This window comes from Tigriopus californicus, chromosome 11 (assembly GCF_007210705.1).
Source record: "Tigriopus californicus strain San Diego chromosome 11, Tcal_SD_v2.1, whole genome shotgun sequence".
In the NCBI taxonomy this organism is placed as follows: Eukaryota; Metazoa; Arthropoda; class Copepoda; order Harpacticoida; family Harpacticidae; genus Tigriopus; species Tigriopus californicus.
In genome coordinates this window covers 3,420,553-3,441,195 of record NC_081450.1, presented here as the reverse complement: position 1 = coordinate 3,441,195, position 20,643 = coordinate 3,420,553, and the positions used below count along the sequence as shown (strand labels likewise).

General features: G+C 40.0%; 2 protein-coding genes across 3 annotated transcripts in view; one reads left to right on the top strand and one right to left on the bottom strand.

The window, feature by feature from the left end:
* Nucleotides 1–1,215: 1,215 nt before the first annotated feature.
* Nucleotides 1,216–20,643, top strand: part of LOC131889889 (uncharacterized) — a 25,013-nt gene continuing 5,585 nt past the window's right edge. Inside the window, exons 1-4 of one of the 2 annotated variants that reach the window (XM_059239109.1) lie at nucleotides 1,216–2,342; nucleotides 4,551–4,769; nucleotides 12,134–12,375; nucleotides 15,882–16,083. In XM_059239109.1, the coding sequence (XP_059095092.1) occupies nucleotides 12,149–12,375; nucleotides 15,882–16,083 (429 nt within the window). In that variant the 5' untranslated portion in view covers nucleotides 1,216–2,342; nucleotides 4,551–4,769; nucleotides 12,134–12,148. Of the gene's footprint in view, nucleotides 2,343–4,550; nucleotides 4,770–6,136; nucleotides 6,443–12,133; nucleotides 12,376–15,881; nucleotides 16,084–20,643 lie in introns of those variants that run through there. The other variant, XM_059239108.1, reaches the window with a different exon arrangement.
* LOC131889895 (integrin beta-6-like) lies at nucleotides 2,344–3,236 on the bottom strand. The gene has a single exon (XM_059239116.1). It carries the CDS (start codon nucleotides 3,105–3,107, stop codon nucleotides 2,784–2,786), a length of 324 nt encoding a protein of 107 aa, XP_059095099.1. The 5' UTR covers nucleotides 3,108–3,236; the 3' UTR covers nucleotides 2,344–2,783.

The window sequence follows — 20,643 nt, the reverse complement described above, 5'->3', positions numbered from 1 at the left end:
TTGTCATTTTGTCAATATTCTCTCGATCCAACTGATCCAAGCGAAAGCAAATGTAGGTGCATGTGAGTATTTTTACACCGTCATTTATTTCGTAGTGCGTGTTCCTTTCTTTGCAGTTTGCAGTTTGTAGTTCTTAGAGGTCGCATTTTCCTCATCAACTTGTTTGAATCCATCTCTTCGAATCTGTTTCAATCAAGACTCGGTCTAGATCTGGGCTTAGTGAACAATCTAAAACTATTTTTGATTCAGCTAAAAAAACTTTTATCATCGAAGACAAGGAGGTAAAAACCTACTTCAAACGTTTCCCATGAAATAATAATGAGGAAATTTATTTTACACTATATAACTATTTTTCGGGTGATTGGATCAAAAGGTAAGCCGAAAATGACCGGGAATTTTTCAAAAGTATGAAAGTAAATATTGTCAAATTTAAAACAATTAATTTTGTTGAAAATCACAAGACTACAATAAAAAAAAACAAAAATCACTAAGTAAAGGCATGAAATGAGATGTGACGTATTCGATATTGAAATGAGTTTGGTTCTTGTGTTGTCGTATTCTAAATGTTGTGATTGCATGAACATGTTTAGCTCATCTATTTTTATCCAACTAGATATTCTCTTAGAACAAAAGAAAGAGAAAATAAAACCAATGCAATATGTACTCTTCTTTATCTTAAAATGTATATTTTGAATTGCCTCCTTGAGGCCGGAGCATTTGCATAGGACGATGTTGATTTGAAACATCTACATAAATACTGTTCGGCTCGCCCAACAAGATGCACTGATTGAACAAAAAGGTGTTTGCCAAAAAGGGTAGAGGCCCAAATTTCCCGCATCCCGCATGATTCGTGAATATTCCGTTGCAAAAAGCTTTTCATGTTTTGCCTTTGAGAGAACTTTTCCATTTTAGTTCATTTCTTTGAACCATCTCTCTTGTGCAGAAAAGACTCACTTTTTCATTCATTGGGCTTAAGGAGAGGGTACCAAGCGACGGATTTGAACCACAAGGTAATAATGACATTTGACGCTTGGAAACGGTGAACATTGATCAAGCAAAGTTTCCATACAAAGACTAAACCGTTATAAATCTGACCTTGAATCAGGACATGGCAACGGATAAATGCCAATCTGTGCCGTAGATAATCTGATTGGTTAGCTATTAATATATTAGGTCAAATACATTGTTTATGATTTGTTTGCTTCCTTCAACCCTAAGAGGATCAGACTTGTACTCTAACTTGTGGCATACGCTCCAACTGGGACCACTGTTACTCAATGGACAAGAAACCGCAATCTCTCATTGTCGCATCTTGGCCAAGACCACAGACGTAACACGTTTTCAGAGACGAAGGACCCATTTCAGTCCATATCTCGAGTGGTCCCGCTTTGACATCAGTCCCCGAGTGATCGCCATTGCCTTGGATCTCATGGGAAAAAGGATATAAGCAGACAAAGAGCAATAACAAATTGGAACCGAACAAGAAGTTGGTCCACATCCTTGCTTCTCCAGTTCCTTCCCTCATGTCATCCATCCATCCATCCTTGATGAGTTGCTCTCTGTCCAATTACATCCAAGTTGAATTCGCAACTAGAACAACAACAACAACAACAGCTCATTGGTTTTCGCCCACAACACGTTATTGGGAATCACGCAAGCTCTGGATGAACAAGGTGAAGGACACACAAGAGGATCAATATCAAACTTTCTTAATGAAACATCAAAGGCCAATCGAAGCACCACCCAATAACGTACCCTTTACCATACTCACTCGCACATGAAGGGGAAGAAGAAGCATTCGAAGAAAGGCCACGCTCGTCGAAAAGGTCGTTTTCCGGGCCAGTGAACAGTTTTTGCCCGTTGACTTTTCAGCATTATTGGAAAACGAACGGACTTGCACTTGAATACAACACTACGTACAAACGACGGACCTCTCTTTGGTTTGGGTCAAACATCCGTGTAATTTCTGCCGTCAACCACCCAATTTCGGAAAGGCTGAATGAGATATCCAATATATGTATTCCGAGGAAAGAGGGGGTTAGTAATGAAGGATGAGCAAAAGTTCTTCTCTTCCCAAGACTTGATTCTAAGCATGTCTTTAAATCCTTATGATACATGTCTTCCTCTTTCCTTTGCTTTGTGGATCAATTCTTGGAATCAGAGACCTCAGGTAACAGTATGTTGATACAGGAACAAGTATCAGCCGCCAAATTATCAAACTCGAACTAATTGAAGGACCTTGGATCGAGACAAGATGACCTTGTCCATGAAAAGAGAAAACGTTTTCAAGATGATTCCCATCCCCTCAACCAACATAGACCTTCAATCTCCACGGGTTGTAGGTAAGGATATTTTTGTCCCCACACACTTCAAGAAAATAAGACACGCAGAACAACAAGTTCAAAGGGGTAACGATGACTAGATTTTCCATAACAAGTTCATAGCAATATCACAATTAGTTGTCCACAACGCCGACCATCCAATGATCGGCGGGGTTTAATACATATGGTAGTAATCGAAGCAGTTCGTTTTTTCCTCATCTTCATGGCCAGTACACGGTACTGATACCAAAAAGTAACAGTTCACCCTCCCTCAACTAAGGTATATATACACACACACACACACACACAGATAGTATACACGCACAACATGAGATTCGTGTCGTCATGCCCTTCACTTGGAAGTTGGACAGCGTGATTAAGATCCTCTACGGGGAAGCGCAGGAGACGTCAGATGGCGAGCATGGAAGGCAATTGAGTCCTGCTCAAGGTTCGTCTGTCCACTTAATGGCACTTGCCGTAGCCAGTCGAGCCGTAACCGTGCTTGCACTTGCAGTAGTCACAGTGGCAGTATTCGCCTTCCATGGAGCCGTAGCAATACTTCTTGCCGTAGCCTTTCTTGCCGTAGCCTCCGCAATGGATGTGACCGTGTTCGCACTTGCAATAATGGCACGAGCAATACGAGCCTTTGACGAGACAAGCCGTGCCGTGGGCCTTGTGGCCGTGCCCGTGACCGGCCTCCACACTGTTGGGCTGATCCAGGATCAAGAGAAGGAAGAACACAGCGGCCAAAGTAGAGGCAATCATCATTTTGTTGTTGAAGGACATGATGCTATTAGGTGGATGATGATATGTGAACGGAGGATCACACTGAACTTAGAAACTGGTAGAGATGTTCTCACTGTGGAAGCTGAGAGTGAACTGATGATTTTCTCGAGTGCTGTCCTCGTTTATATGTCAAATCTGTGTTTCACCTCGTTCTCATTGTTTCGCCAGTGTTTAGAGTGGCGTCCACTTGCTTGGACACCTTGGCCGCTCGCCTGTACCTACGTACAAGATTGTACATACCTACAAGTCACTTCAGGATAATATCAAAGCACCATCAATTTAAGCCAAGATTGCTAGTTCAATTAACAAAGATGCTCGTCTAATCAGAGAGATTAGTTTCATTGGAGGTTTGTTATACGTTCATAATTATTGCTAAAAGTTTATCATGCATTTTTATTTAATATGAATGATTATGACTTCGTAAATTATAATGTGCTGAAAAATGTTAGAGTTGGCCCGAAATAGACCAAGTACTTAGAGTAGTATTTACATACATTCAAGTTCTGGCAAAGTAAAATTGATAAGACAACAGAATTTGGAATACTCAAAGAGGAATCAAGGGCATTATTCGTAGTGGGTAAAACAGAGCATAAGTAGTAGGCATCCCATCCAAACGGGCGAAAAGTATCCATCCACATGCTTGTGGGGTAATAATCACAATCAACGGCCAGCGGGCTCGACTAGATGTTTCTTTCCTCTGGCCAGTCAGACATATCGATGTACAGTACGTCGTTCATCTCTGGAGGTTCAAAACCAACCGAATCATGTTGGCATTGGTTCAGAGTGTCAGAATCACAATCACACACGTACGCATGAGAGGCATTTACACATTGACAGCATCAACCATGTGCACATCCGAAGTGCACGATCACCAATCCCAATGGTCAATGCCACAAGGATATTTTCGCCAATTCAACTCATAGAGTAGGACATCTCAAGAAGGACAAGAGGATTCATCAATGTCATTGTCGTCTGTATGATTTTCCTCATGACAATGGATAATTGATCTATCTTGCGGTGGAAGTGAATCAACCGATGGGAAGTGGCTTTTTGAAACATAACGCAAATGAAAGCTGACTGTTAAAGATTCAAAATCATATTTGAACACACGTTTGTGAATCTCTTACAAAACAGATCGTGTTTATATACTATCCCTGAAGGATGCATCATTACAAAACCCACAGCAATTTCGACGGGAGCATCCACTTCATTCTTTTTTGATAGCCACATTGAATGCGGATACACGGTTCAAGAGAGCGCTAGATCATATTTCATACTTTGCTTTGATCCCTCTTGTGCACACTTTTTCTATGAAGCATTTGTCTTATAAATGTCGTCTAAAGACATCCGCGTCAATTCGTTGTCCACGAATATGTCATTGAATGATGGATCAATGTACAAGATCATCTCATCGAGGTTCCTTCACTTGATCTATCGTTTCAGAACACCAAGTTAATCCTCTCATGAGATAAACTCACATGAAATTGCCCGCCCATTTCAATGCGATCGTTGTCAATGAAACGAGTGCAAATTAATCAAGGGCAAGTAATCATAAACCATGGAGACTGAAAGGTTCGGGAAGAAACTGACGATGCAATGCCACACACCAACCACCACCAACCATCACCACCATCGTCCTAATAATGGGACCGAAATCGACTGGTTCGTTGCTCTTGACATTTTCGCGTTTGTTTCTGCTCTTCCTCGTGTTCAAATATGGAATGCATGGATTTCAAGGGTTCGAACCAACAATTACCAACCATTACCACCAAGGTCTTCAAGGCCAAGAAAATATTGGTGGCATTTGAACAACTTAGTAATCAGGCATTTGTTTGGATTCGTCCTTGATTAACTGGACTGGCATCAAGTCATGTCTGGTCGATGAGGAATTACGCCTTCTCGTTTGCGATTTGATTGGCCAAAAAGCACATATTTAGCATTTCGTAAAATTTTGTCTCTCCAACAATGGATTGACGTCAAACCAGTTCATCTGCGCATTTATTGTTCCATGTTCCAGGAAAAGTTTTTTTTTTCAAGGATGTATCAATGATCAACAAACACTAGCTGATTAGAGCGACCATCCGATGGTCTAGCTAACTTTTAGGATAAGTTGTATTGTTCTCTGTTTTAGGATTGAACTTTTTTTAGGATTGTGCTTTTCTTTCTTCTCATTTTCCGAACAAATAAGGTAATATACGAGTACCTTATACACCTTCAGAACAGATTCCTGTTTTCAATCAGCTTTGTCCCACGATTAAGATCATTTTGACATTCCTGCCTCTACAGAATATTTAGGCTGCAATCAAATGAATGATGCTTTTCCTTTTAATAACCCAGGCCCGAATAAAGGCCTTTTGGTCGTGCTTGCTTTTCCATAATCTTTATCTTCACCAATTATCGTGTCGCTCAACCAAAGGTTGGTCAATGCCTCGCCAAAAGAAACCAATATAACTGAACGGATCGTGAATGGTATGACCTGCACCTTTCGAACTGTTCCATGGCATCACCAACAAGGCAATGTAAATTAGTCAATTCAAGCTGCTGAGCTTGTGACACGACAAGTTCGGTTTTTTTTGCTGAGCCATGCAACCTTCAATGACTCGACGGAACTGCCTTCACTCAATGGCATTCATTATGATTGTGTCTGTTCTTTTAATCTTACTGAGTAGCAGACTTCTTTAGAGATCAATTGAGTCGACTACCAAACTCTATGGGATATACATATAAAGGCAGACGTTTGTTCTTGGTGCCAAATAAAGCCCGCCATCTCCAATCTGTCGAGGTCATTATTGTGACTGTAAATAACAACGGGATTTACGTTGTGTCAATGGGGGGAGGGGAAGAAATGGTGTATTGCGTGACTTCCCTGGGCTTTTAGGAGCCATGGGTCCTTGGGAAGATGCTCAAAATAGGCCACTCGACAAAAATCTAAGGCCAAGGTGAGGAACCTTTTCCCACTATTGGTACCAGAGGATTTCACCGCCAAACTGAGGCCTCGCCACTTACTCGGTCTCATATGAATAACTTTTCCGATTCACTGAGACGACGGGAGCATCTGGCCGAGGAACGTCAAGGACGCCAACGCTCCTGTCCTTCAGTGGTCCATGTTCCAATTGGATCGCGCCGGCAAATCGCGAAACGAGAAGGAGAAGGACGAGGACGGAGAAGAAGCGGGAGATGGAGGAAAAAACGACCTCGCACGACGGAAGATCGAGGTGGAATTTCAGTTCAAGCCAGATTGGGAACTTGATTTGTTGTGATTTCGCCATTAAAGTGCCGATTGATTGGCAGTGTTGATCCCGTGCACATTCGCGTCAAGCCAGTGAGCATTTTATGTGAGTAATGGGATAGCCAAAACTTCTGACTACAATAGGATCGGCACAGTTTGCTGATTGTTGCAGAGTTTCCCTCAAACCACAAACTCAGACTTTGAAGAGGAAGTAGGAAAGCGAATATCTCCGGATTTCCGGGGACTGACAGGGAATAAGGAGATGCTAATCATGATATGCCTTTTAATGAAGTGACTAGGAAGACTCCTGTTAGCCCACAAATACATCGATCGTGTTTGAATATCAGCCGGATAAGTAAATCACATGTTTTGAATGTCTCGCCATTTCGTTTTACATTCTCACTTTTCACTCCCTCCGATAAACGTCAAGATTGAATTATCTCCGAAATGGGCAATTTTCCTGGATTTTGCAATACGATCAAGATTCATGACGAAAAGATGGCGCATAATCTCGATTCTATCTTAGATTCCACACAATGCCAAGGTTGATATCCATACATGAAGAGCCCATTTTGAAGTGAACATTGGCGAGGATTTCCATTTCTCAAGAAATCAGCAGCCATTCATGTATGATTCACTTTAATGAGGCTTATTTCCCAGACGCATATCTGGCTTTTTCAATCTAGTCACCGTTCATCCAAAATTTTCCCCGAGCTTCCTTTTTCGCTTAGCAGCAAAGGGGTCAAACTGAAACGAGCAACTGGGCTCATTAAGACATTCCTGTTCTTGGTCGACTTGTCATCGCCACGTGTTCTAAACGAGCGTTTCAAAGTCACACGAGAGTGTCGATCAAGCGCAAATTGTTCAACAGTCACTATCTGAGTTGGGAGTGTTGCCTAAATGTCAGTCAATTGGATTGGCATCAATACCAAAGGGCACATTGACAGGATAATGTTTCATTTGAAGGCCCTCGTGATTAAAAGCAGCCTCCCTTTGAGTGGAAACTTCATCCTTAGGCCTTGGGTGTATTCTACACTTGCTCCACTTTCCTGTTCTTATTGCATGTAGCGGTTAGAGAAAAGGACACGGATTTCGTTGTTTCAAAGCTTCACTGCTTGTATGTTTCGAAGCAGATCGTTGGGGACCGAAATGGGTTTTCGCAACCACTTCAAAATCCTGATTCGATGGAAATGTTCCAGTGGCTATTGAGTTTCCAGTGGAGGGCTAGAAACTTTCCTAGACATTCGTCGCATAACACTCCTCAGGTTGGGTGACCACTCACCATTTCTGTCCGTTAACCACAACTGTATGGAGACGGTTGGCCTTAAGCAGACTTTTGCCTAAACAATACTATGATTATTTGTCAGGGCACTTTTTGAGATCAGGGACCAAAGAGAAACAGCTTTAATCTAGACAACATTTTTATGTGTTGTTGTTTTGTACTTTAAACTATTTTTTCAACACTTTTGTACCTGCAATTGTATTGTGTGCAAGGTTTGCGAGGTTTTATTGATCTTCAGGGACCATCAATGATCATCAAGAAGATATTAGGGTCGAATGGATTATGGAAATATGGGAATAGTGAAAAAGGAACAGATTTTGACATGGGAAAGGTATCATGTGGAAAGTTAGATCCTGCTGTACCGTACATCCGAGGAACAGATTTTGACATGGGAAAGGTATCATGTGGAAAGTTAGATCTTAGTGAGGGAATCATTTGTTTTTAAATTCGTTGAAGCTATGACACTGTTGCACTTTTTCCTGAGAGATTGTTCCATATCTTAACAATGGCTTTGGTTCTTTGGGTATTTTGATTTAAAATATGAAAAAGTAGATATGTTGTTTCTCGTTTTCTGTGGTTCGAAGCTATAAGATTTTAATGTTTGATTTTGACCTTTTCAAACCAATGTGACACTAAAACCGTGAGACGAACTTTAGATCAGAATTCAAGAACAAAAAAGAAAAGAAATAGCTATAAATACTTGCAAGTGTACTATAAAGTCGATTATGTACTTTCATTGACTAAACATGAATATGCCCTTTGCAACGTTCACGTTCGTCGTGGTTCCCTTATTTAAAAAACTGTCATTATATATTATCATAATTTTGTTGAAGCAAATTTCATTTCAAACCAAGTGTGTCTACGTTCGTATTTTGAGTTATTCGCGAGGGCAAGTCCCAAACTTTACACGGGTCTCCTCGAATCAAGCTGGCAAAGCTGGACAAGAGAAACGCATTGTGGCATGTAAACTTTCCTCGCAGAAATTATAATTCCCTCTGACTTCTAGTAATGTCAGAAGTATGTTTCATGCTTGGAGGATATAAAAAGGGTTTTTTTTAACTCAGATTCGCCTTACGCTGGCAAGTTAGTATTGCATTGGCTGCAAGCATTGTTCCCAGGGAACCAAATTTGTGGTAAGAATACCTTTTACAGAATCTAAGTGGTTGCTCGAAATGACGTTACCCAGAATGCTTTCACGTGCTTTATCTAATTTGCGGCCACAATAGAAAAAAATACCTTTATGCCGAACCCACCTATTTAGATTATCTCCTTAGAATGTGAGAAACCAATTTGCATTGATTTAAAGGAGGAAAATGGGGGCTTTGGAGCGGTTTTTTTTTAATTTAGTTCACGTTCAAACCACTTCTCTTTCAAAAATGTTTATCAGGGGTGTTCAAGTTCTGTAGTGTGGCCAATGCTCGAAGAGACACCTGGTGGGGGAAAATGACCACCAGCTGAATTGACACGATGGCGACAAAGATGGTAGAATCACATTTCATTCTGGTCCCTTGTATGAGGGCCTCCTTCCATATTCATTCAATCCATCATGTTCATGTTGTACTAGTCTCTGTATCAGTGCTCCCTCTCAACAGGGGAAAAAACTTGCACGCTTTTCTGCTTTTCGTGATAGCAGAGCCGGACCTAATTAAATGAGAGACGACAGTTTTCGCTCAATGTTGGGCCAAATGGCCTCTTTTGTCATTATTTTCGACTCGTATTCGAGTGTTGGAGGAGGACAAAAGCAACGCCATCAAACCACTCCAGAAAACCGAACCCTACACCCAGCTTCGCTCTTCACATGGGCTGGCTTTAGTGTACAAGTTGATTTACCAATTACAAAGCGAAATGACATGTGGGGCCGAGATGGAACACGTAAAAGCTCTTTGCATGCTTACTAGTCGGTCTTGTGCCTCTATCTTCGAGGTTATGACGGAGGGTCTTCATCAATCCTCAGATCTCAGACGGTTTGTAATCTTTGACGGCCAGAAGTAAATCAGAACAGAAGACGGATGAGGTTTCGTGGGATGACATCTGATTCTTCCCGTATGAAAGCTTTATTCAAGGCCTTCGGCGAGAAATCATGGCTTCAAGCCAAGTTCATGATTGGATCGTCGTTGGTCGAGTTGTCTTGGGTCGAAATGTCACCGAAAGCAAATAGAAGAAGAAAGCAACGCTTCCTAATCATTGGTTGGTTCAACAACAGCCACGATACAAACCAAGTTTAGGAAGAACTCGATTCGTTTTTGAGACAAACAAGATATGGCAAGAGTCCCGTGTCAATTGATGTTCCTGGGGAAAACAAAGTTTCCCATCTCCGGGGTGATAACTTGCTTCCTCCAGATTATAGTCGTACGGCGTACTTTCATGTTATTTACCCACCAGTCATATCGCATGCCAAGATACATTATTCATCAACCTTCTAGAGATGCTTGAAAAAACGAACACAAGTACGTTTATGCTTCACCCTTTTCTTCTCGGTGCACGCTCACTCGTCATTAATGATGGGATGGCATCGCATCCCTGTAAACGTATTCCCATTATTCATGGGTGCCTGCCTCTCTTTTCTTGACGCCATTCGTCATGGATCTTCGAGGATGACCTTTTGATCCCGAGGCCATCAATGGAAATTCTTGGGGTTGGTTGGTGCCTGTCCTCATCTGAATGCATCATATCCCAAGACTTTTCATGTATTCTTGAGCTCAGCTAAAAAAATGAGGACCCCTCTCCAAATCCAGCCTTTCAAGATGGATTGTGAATACCATTACTCGCCATCTTGATGCATCTATCCGGGTTAGGAGGGGGGGTTCCTAAAATAAAATGTAAAGAAGGCACAAACGTGTCAATTTCCAAATCTGATGACAAGTATGCATTGCACGGATGGACGGGTTTGGGTCGTCGTTTGATATGCATGGAACCATGAGACGTGAACCGTTTGGAGGCGATTAAATGATCGTTGGGAAATGGGACTGGTCATCCATCTTTAATGGACCCACATTGATTCTCTCAATTTGGATTCCCAAGAGAGTGGACCCAACCCGCTGAGAAGTGATCCATGTTCCAAGTTTTTTGATGCTCGTGGGGTGAATCCGAGGTCGGTCATATTGTTCGGAAAGAAGACTTCAATGGAACTTTTTTGATCCTGGGGACTAAAAAACTTGGAGGTGTGAGCCAAGTTTTCTCCAACTTAAGACAAAAACGTTGTGCGCCGCCGATTTTGTAGAGGTCTCTTGATTTTTGGCTGCTCATTTGGTTTTCACGATAGGAACATCGTCTTTTTTATTCAGCCTTTCTGAAAAGGATCGTGAATAGTCAAGAATAGCCACTCAATATGCTTTTAACAAGTCTCAATTTCCTTTCATCAGACCGACCTTTCAAGATGAACGATCTGTGCTAAATATGGCCTCAATTCAACGTCAATAGCTTAGTACTCAATGGACAACATGCAGCTAATTTTACGACAAAATGGTTGCTGCTAGTCCATCCATTATTCATTTTGACAATGAATCAGTACGGACTCAAACGTTCGATTGGAATAACAAATAGTTTGCACAGTCTAAATAACTTACAAAGGCATTAATTGAAAGCTACACGAAACTAACTGATTATGATCAACCTCCACTTCCTCATTTCTGGTTGATATTCATGGCTGACTGAAGATCAAATCCATTGAACCAAAACGACAAACAACGAATAATAGCAATGAACTTGAGCCCATATTTCATTCTTCATTTAGACTGCCCAGATTGCCCAAAGCTTCGCTCCCCCAATTGGAATGGCAAATAGACTGGCTGATTTGGTTTTCGACAAGTGCTTGGAAAGGGAATATTGGAAATTTTGGAACTTCTCGAGCTCAATTCAAGTGGGACTGAGAGAAAAGATCCGCTGACGCTGACACTTTGCGGCTTTTGAGCTCGCGTGATGTAATCCCTTGCTTAAGCTTCTTTTTTTTATTCATTTGACTTGAAAAGTACTACTTCTGTCTTCAAGCCATACTTCATTCAATTCTTAAGCCTTTACATAGGTTTGATGCAAAGCCAAAAAGGAATTACTCAATTATAGCCTTAAATCATAGCGTCATATCAACAGAGTAGTGCTGGATCGAGTCCGGACTCGAGTCTTTTTGAAAGGACTTCGAGTCCGGACTCGTAACAATAAATGAAATGCTCTTGTTTTTTCATTGATTCCTTCAGACAACAGGCCGTCATGAATTGACCTTGTAAGATGTGAGCCCTTAAAAGATGAAACCAATGGCCAAATTCCATTTTTGAGCGCAATACAGATTTTCGAGCATGCAGTAATTATAACAATTGTTCAATGTTTTTGAACCTTTCGATATGAAAGCAGTCGATTTTTCTCAGATACCAAATCGTTTTTTGTCCTTTGAAAGTTAAACCTTTGTTGNTTATAACAATTGTTCAATGTTTTTGAACCTTTCGATATGAAAGCAGTCGATTTTTCTCAGATACCAAATCGCTTTTTGTCCTTTGAAAGTTAAACCTTTGTTGGCTATTTCAGATCTGACAGGCCAATATGAGTGGCCTTCAAACCGACAACCTGTTCATCTTTGTGGTCGAGGGTGTGGTTCTAACACTGGTCTCATCCTTTGGTGTCATGGGAACCCTCATGTCTATCTACGTTCTGGTTCAACCGAGGCTTCGAGATAGCTTCTCCACATTCCTCACTGGCCTGGCTATTTGTGATTCCATTTTCCTGACCTTCGCCATCTTGATGTTTGGCCTTCCGAGTTTGTGGACCTGGTAAGCGACCACAATGGCACTCCCATCAACTTTCCTTAGAAATAAGTTTGTTTACGACACTCACGCCCACTCTTGGCCCAATACACCCATCGGGTCTCATTGAAAATGTCAGTCTTTCCTGACAAGTGCTTGATTCGGAATTGGAACAAGGAATAAGGCAATAAGGCTTCGAAGACAAAATTGGGGACAAAACAAACGTGGCAAAACTCGCCCTGCTCGACTAAAGGCAAGAGGAAATCAAGAGGATGCTATTGATGATGATGATGATGATGTTAGTGATGGTGGTGGTGGTGGTGGTGGTAGCGGCAGATCTTTTGATGATGATTGGTAGATTGGTTCATTTGGACTGATCCACATTTGATGAAGAGAAAGTGCCAACTTTCCGTCTTGGATGAAGGAGAAACTTTTTCGTTAATTTCAAGATACCCTTTGAAGATATGTTGGCTAGCTTTTCCTAGCTTATTTCTTTTTTTAGAGGGGAAAGGAGGAGGGAGGGGGGGCGTCACTTGAAAATTCCGATAAGAAACCAAGCTCTAAACAAGATTTGCATATTTTATCAGGATTCACTACTTTTCTTGGTTCTCATACACTATGAGTTTCAAAATGTGTCTACTTTCAATGCATTATTTCCTTGAAACGTTCGTTTAACATGAATTTTGAATTCGAAGTGGAAAATCCAGCAAAGATTAGAAATAATAAAAAGAATATCCAAACCGTTTCAGTTGAAGATGCGTTCATCGAAAATTCTTAATCTGTTCAAGAATCACGTTAGAGTTCAAAATAACATTCTTGTATTAAAAAAGAAGCACTCCAAAAGTTGATTGAGAATTTGAGAATACAAAAGTAAAGTCCATATATTGTACTGAAAGGGTGACTAGAGGCTCTCAAAATTAATGATAATTCTCTGGGTTGCTATTTTTAGTGCGCGAGTGTTTAGAACCCAAATTTCGCGTCTTCAAATCAAGTTAGGTCCTACGACTTAGCGTTTTGAGACTTCTTTATAACGAATAATTCTTTGCCCACTCTAAAAAGAAAACCTTGCAACCTTCTCAGTGTGGCCCTTTGGGTCGATCCAAAAACCAAAAGCAATGAGCTTGCACCCCGAGGGAAAAACAGATCCCCCTATCCTCGTTGACCTATTGGACCACATTAACCGAATGAGCTTATGTTTACAAGAGACAGAGGTACTGTCTTAAAGGACATACAAGAACACCGAACAAAAGTGATCAATTCCATTGCAAACTGAGTCCGAATTGATGCTCTCTCAATGATCTGGTTAAGATGTCTTTGGGTTAAGCTGACCTTAAAAGACCCTAGCCATGAAAAAACAGGAGATCTAACGCAAAAACGAAGCTTCTCCTTTTCGGGATGTACAATGGCCTTATTTCAATCATTCTCGATTGAGCCCCCATTTTGAAGAGATCAAGGTACTAACTGAACTATTCTATTTATCATGTCCAAAACTATCATTTAATATCATCGGCATATCTGGCCCAATGTATCAACTTGCCTAAGTTTGAATCGAGAATTTGGCTTAAGGAACTCAGGCATGATAGGCGAAGTACAGTAATAAACCAAGATTTAAGGTCTCCGAGTGAACATAAAATTTGAAAATTTGAATCAGTGGCATAAAGCAAGGACTCAGGGACTCAGAACTGTCCAAATTGGCGTGAAATATCCGTCCACGGTCCATATTTCTAGAATTTGCTGACACTTGACGTTAACTTCGATTTGAACACCATCACTTGAAACAAGTCATTAAATGTTCATTGGGACCCAAGTCTAATTCCCTTTGGATTGTTGAGACTGGAGAGGAGTGAAAATGAAAGAACCATCATAATAGCCTCTAGTCACGTCGAGTTGAGAAATAACATTCGACGGAGAAAAAATTACGTCATTCGAACGTCCTGCCAGGGTTTTTCAGGTCTGATAAGTTGCTTTTTTCTTAACATTAGCATTTTCCACACACCAAAAATCTATAAGTGGAGGTGCCATTATTTGAACCCGGGTCTTTCCGCATGCGAAGCGGAAATTTACCAATGAGTCATACCCCCGTACTTAACATGATTTGTAGAAAGTAACTCCATATTCTCATTTCTATTATCCTCTACCTTGTTCGATTTCTGGTCATCCTAGTCCAAGCTGCTTCATGGTATTGAAATGACAACATGAGCGGTTGTTTTAACAACTTAAAGGGACAAACCTATGGAAACAAATAATGATGCCTTTGATAACCCAATGGGAATATCTCTTCGTTGGCACAACTATTATCAGATGGAGGGCAGAAAAAGAGAGATGTCATCTGACTTTGTAACAAACAAACAAACATTTGCACGATCAATGTAGAAATACTCTTTGTTTAATTGGCTCAACCAGTTTCAAGCAGTTTCGGAGTTTCAGTTTGTGTTTTTTGACAAAATTCAAACTATACAATTAACGTTAACCGGAAGACAGATATATTATAGTAGTAATCCATCACATAGAATCTCCATTGCATAACCTTCACAATGTGAACAAGACGAGCTAATATTCATTAGTATTAAAATATACAATTTCATGCACTGGCTTTGCTTAGCAAAGGTTGTTTGCCATGTAATTAATCAATAGTTTATGTTTTTCAGAATAGTTGGTAGAATATGTTGGGCATTGAGAAGAAGGTGTGCTGTGGATGAATGATCAAATATTAAACCCCTTGTGCCTGGCTTTGTACACCTCTTAACATCTATTTCTGGGCACCCTTTCAAAACTGATTTCAGAAACCATATTCCCTTGCCAGGGACTGCTCGTTTTGTCATGAGTTTAAATGATCATGTGTTAATCTCGGCCCACTCTCTCACCTTTTCGATCAAAATCAATCTTTAACTTCAATGGCACAAAATTGAATAATCGATATTTGAAAGTGTCATTTTGACGCAATTTTGACTCTTGATCAAATGTCTTCAATATCGGCTTGGATTCACCTTCACTCCCCGAAAGAAACACTTCAACTTGAGCATACTCGCATTGAAAGTTCCCTCATAACTCGTATACCGTTTATTAGGACATTCTACGAAATGCCATGGCTGAAACAAAAAATGATTACTGAAACCCTCGTCCGCTTCTTCCTCGAAAAAAGTCACTCCTCGTCTGACTTTTGGCCACACCAACCCAACTTTTGCCGACTTATTGGAAGTCTTCCTTGAATGGTCTATTGATTCGCCGAATCTCATAAGCACTTATCTTCTGCTCATCGTTTTGTGGTGAACCTCGATCTTGGCTGGAACCAGACTAAAGCATTCTTTATTTACCTTTCCCCTTCTCGGGTCCACTGGACTTTAAACCTGCGGTCTAGATTGGTCGCTGACGTTGGTGGAAACAATCATAAAAAATGAGCCATCATACCAGATTGTAGAAAAGAAGACGTGGTAATGAAATATTCCTTTCCAAATGGGACCAAACTGATCTTGATAAGGGAACAAAATGAGGGATCATAGATGAGTTCCATGTGTATCCATCTCCACTTTCAGGTATGGCAATCATATTGCAGTACACATCATTCCATTTAGTCATGGGGCCATTCACGTGGCTCGCATGGGAACCGTTTACATCACGATGTCTGTCACTTTGGAACGATTCTTTGCCGTGGTTCATCCTCTCAAGAAATTTGGGGCCAAGAAGTTCTTGCTTCCAGGGACCGCAGTGTTTTCGTTGGTGTACAACCTGCCAAAGGTAATGATATGTTCGAAGCGCCAAGAATGAGCCCAATATGGGTCCTTGAAGCAACAACTCATCACCATATTTTGGGAGAAAAAAACATTTACAAAAATAGAAGGCTTCAGAATAGCAAAGATAGGTCCAAAAACTGTTTTTTTTTCAAAGCTTTCAACTATGTTTATGTATGATGATAGATAAAAATGTGGCTTTTATTAAAATACATTGTTGGTTGAACACTTCCCTTCAATAATAAAAGACCTGGAACTGTAATTCAATATTTTAATAAAGAACTTTCAAGACCCAAAAGTTCTAGTGACCTCCACAAAAAGGTTGTGATGACGTCATCTCCCTTTCCTGCTTCAATGTTCCAACATGCCTATTATCTGTTGAAGGTGTAATGACATAGTGGGGCAAAAAGGATTTTAACTGTTGAATGCCACTACATTGAAAAATAGTGTTGTGGTAAGTCAGTTCTTCTATTTTAAAAACTGCAAAATAAGGTGGTCATTTGCTTTTAACATAAATATTTCTACGTGGTTGGGAATCTAAAATTTGCAAGGACACTTAATTAGGACTTTTTACCGCCATTAGAGCAATGCCGAGGTGAGTAAGCCCAAGATGATTATCCTAAAATGTACTTCATTTTTTGATGGTCTTAACTTGGCATGACTTTAATCACCAAGAGGTTATTCATTAACTATTTGGATGGCAGGGAAAGGACCAACTTCCGCTTACGTCAATTCTCGAGAACAGTTCTTTGAATCAAGCTATGACTTATGAGTTATCGGGAAAAGGATTGAGAAATTCCTAGAAGGTGTTTGGTCATCCATATTTGACTCATTTTAGTAGATTATCACTATTTGATTCGGGAGTGACTAGATAAAGCAAACCTAAGTTAGTCAGTAGATTAATCCTTATCAGATCCAATCAAAAGTGATGATGCTCAGGATATGGACCGTTCCTTGATCATGGCAACTTGCTGGGCAATCTGCATCTCGTTAAAAGATAAAATTTGCTAGCCTCGACACAAATTCCACCAATTTTTAGCTTCTCCTTAATCACGAAGAAAAAAATCTACACTTTCATGAAAAGAGCTTTGGGGCTGCCTTTTTTCGCTATTTTTGGTGTCAGCTCAATGTTCCACAGGAAAAATGGAAAAAGGTACCAACAAAATACGTGAGAAGCTGACGTGGAAGAAACAGAACGGTAAGAGGCATCTCAATTGCAAGACTAGAGAGAAATTCATCGGTGATAAAGATCATGGAACCAAAATTCACAAGCAAGAAATGCGTCCGAAACAGAATTCATAAATCATTCGAATGCCAAATACTCGTAAATCGGCTCTTTTATCAGGATACGATCAGAGCTTTCTGTGTGGAAAGTTTGGCTTAATTGTTGCTGGGTGCGATCCAAAGAGTGTTCCAAGTTGGAGATTTATCATCTGTTATTTTGAGGAGGAGCGTATCATTTTGCAGGTATATATACGACTACTTATACTTTGGCGCTCGTGGCTGGAAATTGGATCAACCCAGGCATTAAAGTATTTGTCACAGAATTAAAATCAAGTGGCACAACACCATTTTCCGACTTTGTTCCATTCTTTTCTAACATGGCTTTGCCATCAGGGCCTACTTTTGGAGGGAAATTTGAAAATGGGTGAGAGCAGACGGTGACAATGTTTTTCTCAAATTTGGGCATTTTCAATGAGTCTTTGAAGTTATTTTGGCCAGAAAATAACTCTACTTATTTTGAACCTTGTTTCTAAATTGGGTTGCGTGCGTATGCACAAATAAGAATTAACGAAGAAAAGAAGAAGAAAAGCGACTCAAGGTGTTGAACCACTCTTAGAATCATTAATGGAACTACTTCAAAGGACACTAAGGTGTTCCAAAATAAGGAAAAAACACACGGCAACTTATTTTAGCGAAGCTATGGCTTACGTAATTTCTTTTAATTTTTTCGTCATGTAATCATACAACTATTGCTCAACTCTTTTAATTAAATTGGGTTAGGCATTGAAATGATTATAACTAATGGTTGTTTATTAGCTGCCCATGTTTTCTCAAGGATTTCGACAAGGTTTTAGACTCCCACAGCCTCATTAATCCCTTGCTCTATTGAAAATTTTTTGACAGTGGTAATTGGTAGATATCTACCAAAATAATGGTCCTTGCACTCCGCTTCAATTTATTTTTTTTGGTATGTTTTTTCTCGGGCTTTTCTAACCGCTACAGGGAACGTAATCCCCAGTACTATTAAAATGAAAGGTTATAATTCGTCTATTCATTACCCTTCAATCTTTATTCGATATTTGGTCTACCAAAGAATTTGAGTTGGCAGAACGAGCTAGTCCTTGAATGTAGGGTTGATCTGGAATGCTATCTAAAAATTCTGCCAAGTCTGACTTGAAAGATGCAACCGGATCAACAAGGTCTACGTATTCCCTACGAATATCAGAGGGAAGTAAATTAAACAATGAAGGAGCCCGAGAAAGAAGCGAAGGGGACTTGACAAAACCTTATCAAACTTTAGCGATGAAATTGATATTTGGATGCTTCCACATCCTAACCAGAACCCAGTTCTTTTAGCCTAAGGAGTTAATCTTAGATCGAGAAAAGATATAACTTATGTAGTATAGTACGACCTTTTCTCAATCTAACAAGATTCCCTCCTTCGCTTTAAAAAACAGGGCTCTGGAGACGTCAAAATGCGCTTTATTTTCTATCGCAGACGGGATTTTTAATACCAATGTTCATTTACAGAGGAGTGAACTTGACTCCCAAAGGTTTAAGTTGAGCATAGATTTGTTCATTTTTGAGTCTTTTGCTCGAATTGTTCACAACGCTTATCATTCCTACGCATAAGCTGTTCAAATAAAAACAGCTCAACACCTCCAATAATTATTTTAATGGGTAAGAGATTGGGTAATAGCACGTGGGGTTTTCAGTTTTTACTTAATAACGACCGTCTTCAAAACTGCTTTGAAAATTCGTCAAATACGAAAATACCACAGGAAATGATGTTATACATTCGCTTCAATCAGATGAGCGACGATTAGAAATAGATTTAGCAACAGCTAGACATATACCATGCCAAAATTGAACGGGGTGCTTCGCACCGATGAAGCGACCGAGAAATTGAGTGAAATGTATTGGACACGGAATGAGTGGCGCATTTTCGGATTCTTTTTGCTTTTTTTGCAATTCTGAATTCTTTGTCTTAGCTAAACTATCACTTTTAACGACCTTTTATGCTTGTATGGATATTACGCAATGTGAAACGATTTAAACCGAGTGAAAACCAAGCAGCTGGCGTGATGCAGATGAGCAAAAGTTTAGAGAATTCACGCAACTCGCCTGCTACCCAGTTGGACACAAAATTGTGAAATTACAGATCACAGGCTTGTTTGAGATATTGAGGCGTAATAGAAATACGGAGTTATAGCTACACCCAAAAATGACAGTTGGTTATTTTTTTTTTAAATTTTAACTATCGACTTTTGAACATTAGCACACGGTGCGCCTTGTTTCTTGTTTGTCTTCGCCCTTCCTTTTCAGGATGTAACAACAAAGCTCAAAATATGGGCGCCAAATTTGAATTCTTCCCGCTTTGCCTTCACTTTGCGAGCGTTAATGTCAGAAAGATATTTCTTCTTATTTGATTGCATTTTTGCGACGAGAAATAATTTGCTTTTTATTCGAAGAATTACTCTGATTACGAACTAGATCTTCCTGAACGGGATTTTTTCACAAAAGGCTTAGCAACTGTTTCAACATTCCAGAGAAGACGAAAAGATTTGCAAGATTATTGTAATTATTCCATAGATATCTAGATAGAGTTAAATAATGGCTAATCTCGTCAAAAATGTACTACTCCTTGTTGTCGAGCTTAAGTTCCATTCTTCTCTCGTTACGAGACTACCGCATTATTTTACGTAACCAATGAAACTCAAAGTGTTGTGTTGATAGGATTGAAACAAAGTTCGAAAGTTAGATTTTTGCATGTTTCCACAATGATACTAAGTAAGAAGAGATAATCAAATAATTATTTTGCCATGAAACTTGCCTCTGAAGCGAACCAAAAAAGTGAAACGTGTATGTTAGTAATTAAAAGTCACCATTATTGCCTCCTGTATGTACGATTTTGGTTATAAATATAAATAAAGAAGAAAGGAGAATAGTCCTCACCGATGATAAGGTGAGCATAATCAGTCAAGAAACGCTCCTTGGCTTTGCCTTTAGATCCTTCCAAAAGCACAGTCTATTTTTGGCACAATAGCTTCTTTCTCTCACGCCACAACTCGAAACACAAAAGGATCAAAGCTCAAAGTAATAAGTCTGAACTCTGAATGGTGATGAGACTGATGACTGATGAGTGTATTGTTCTTTTGAACCACAGACTAAAGGAGACTTTTCTTTCTATGTCTATCCAATCATAATCTTATTACAGATCTAAAAGTCGGCGCATTTTCCTTAATTTATGAATACGATCGATAGCTGGCAAATTTGCCGCTTTGTAAATATCTCATATATTTTCGGCCCCCTTTCATGTGCAGTTTGGACTAGAGTGCTGATT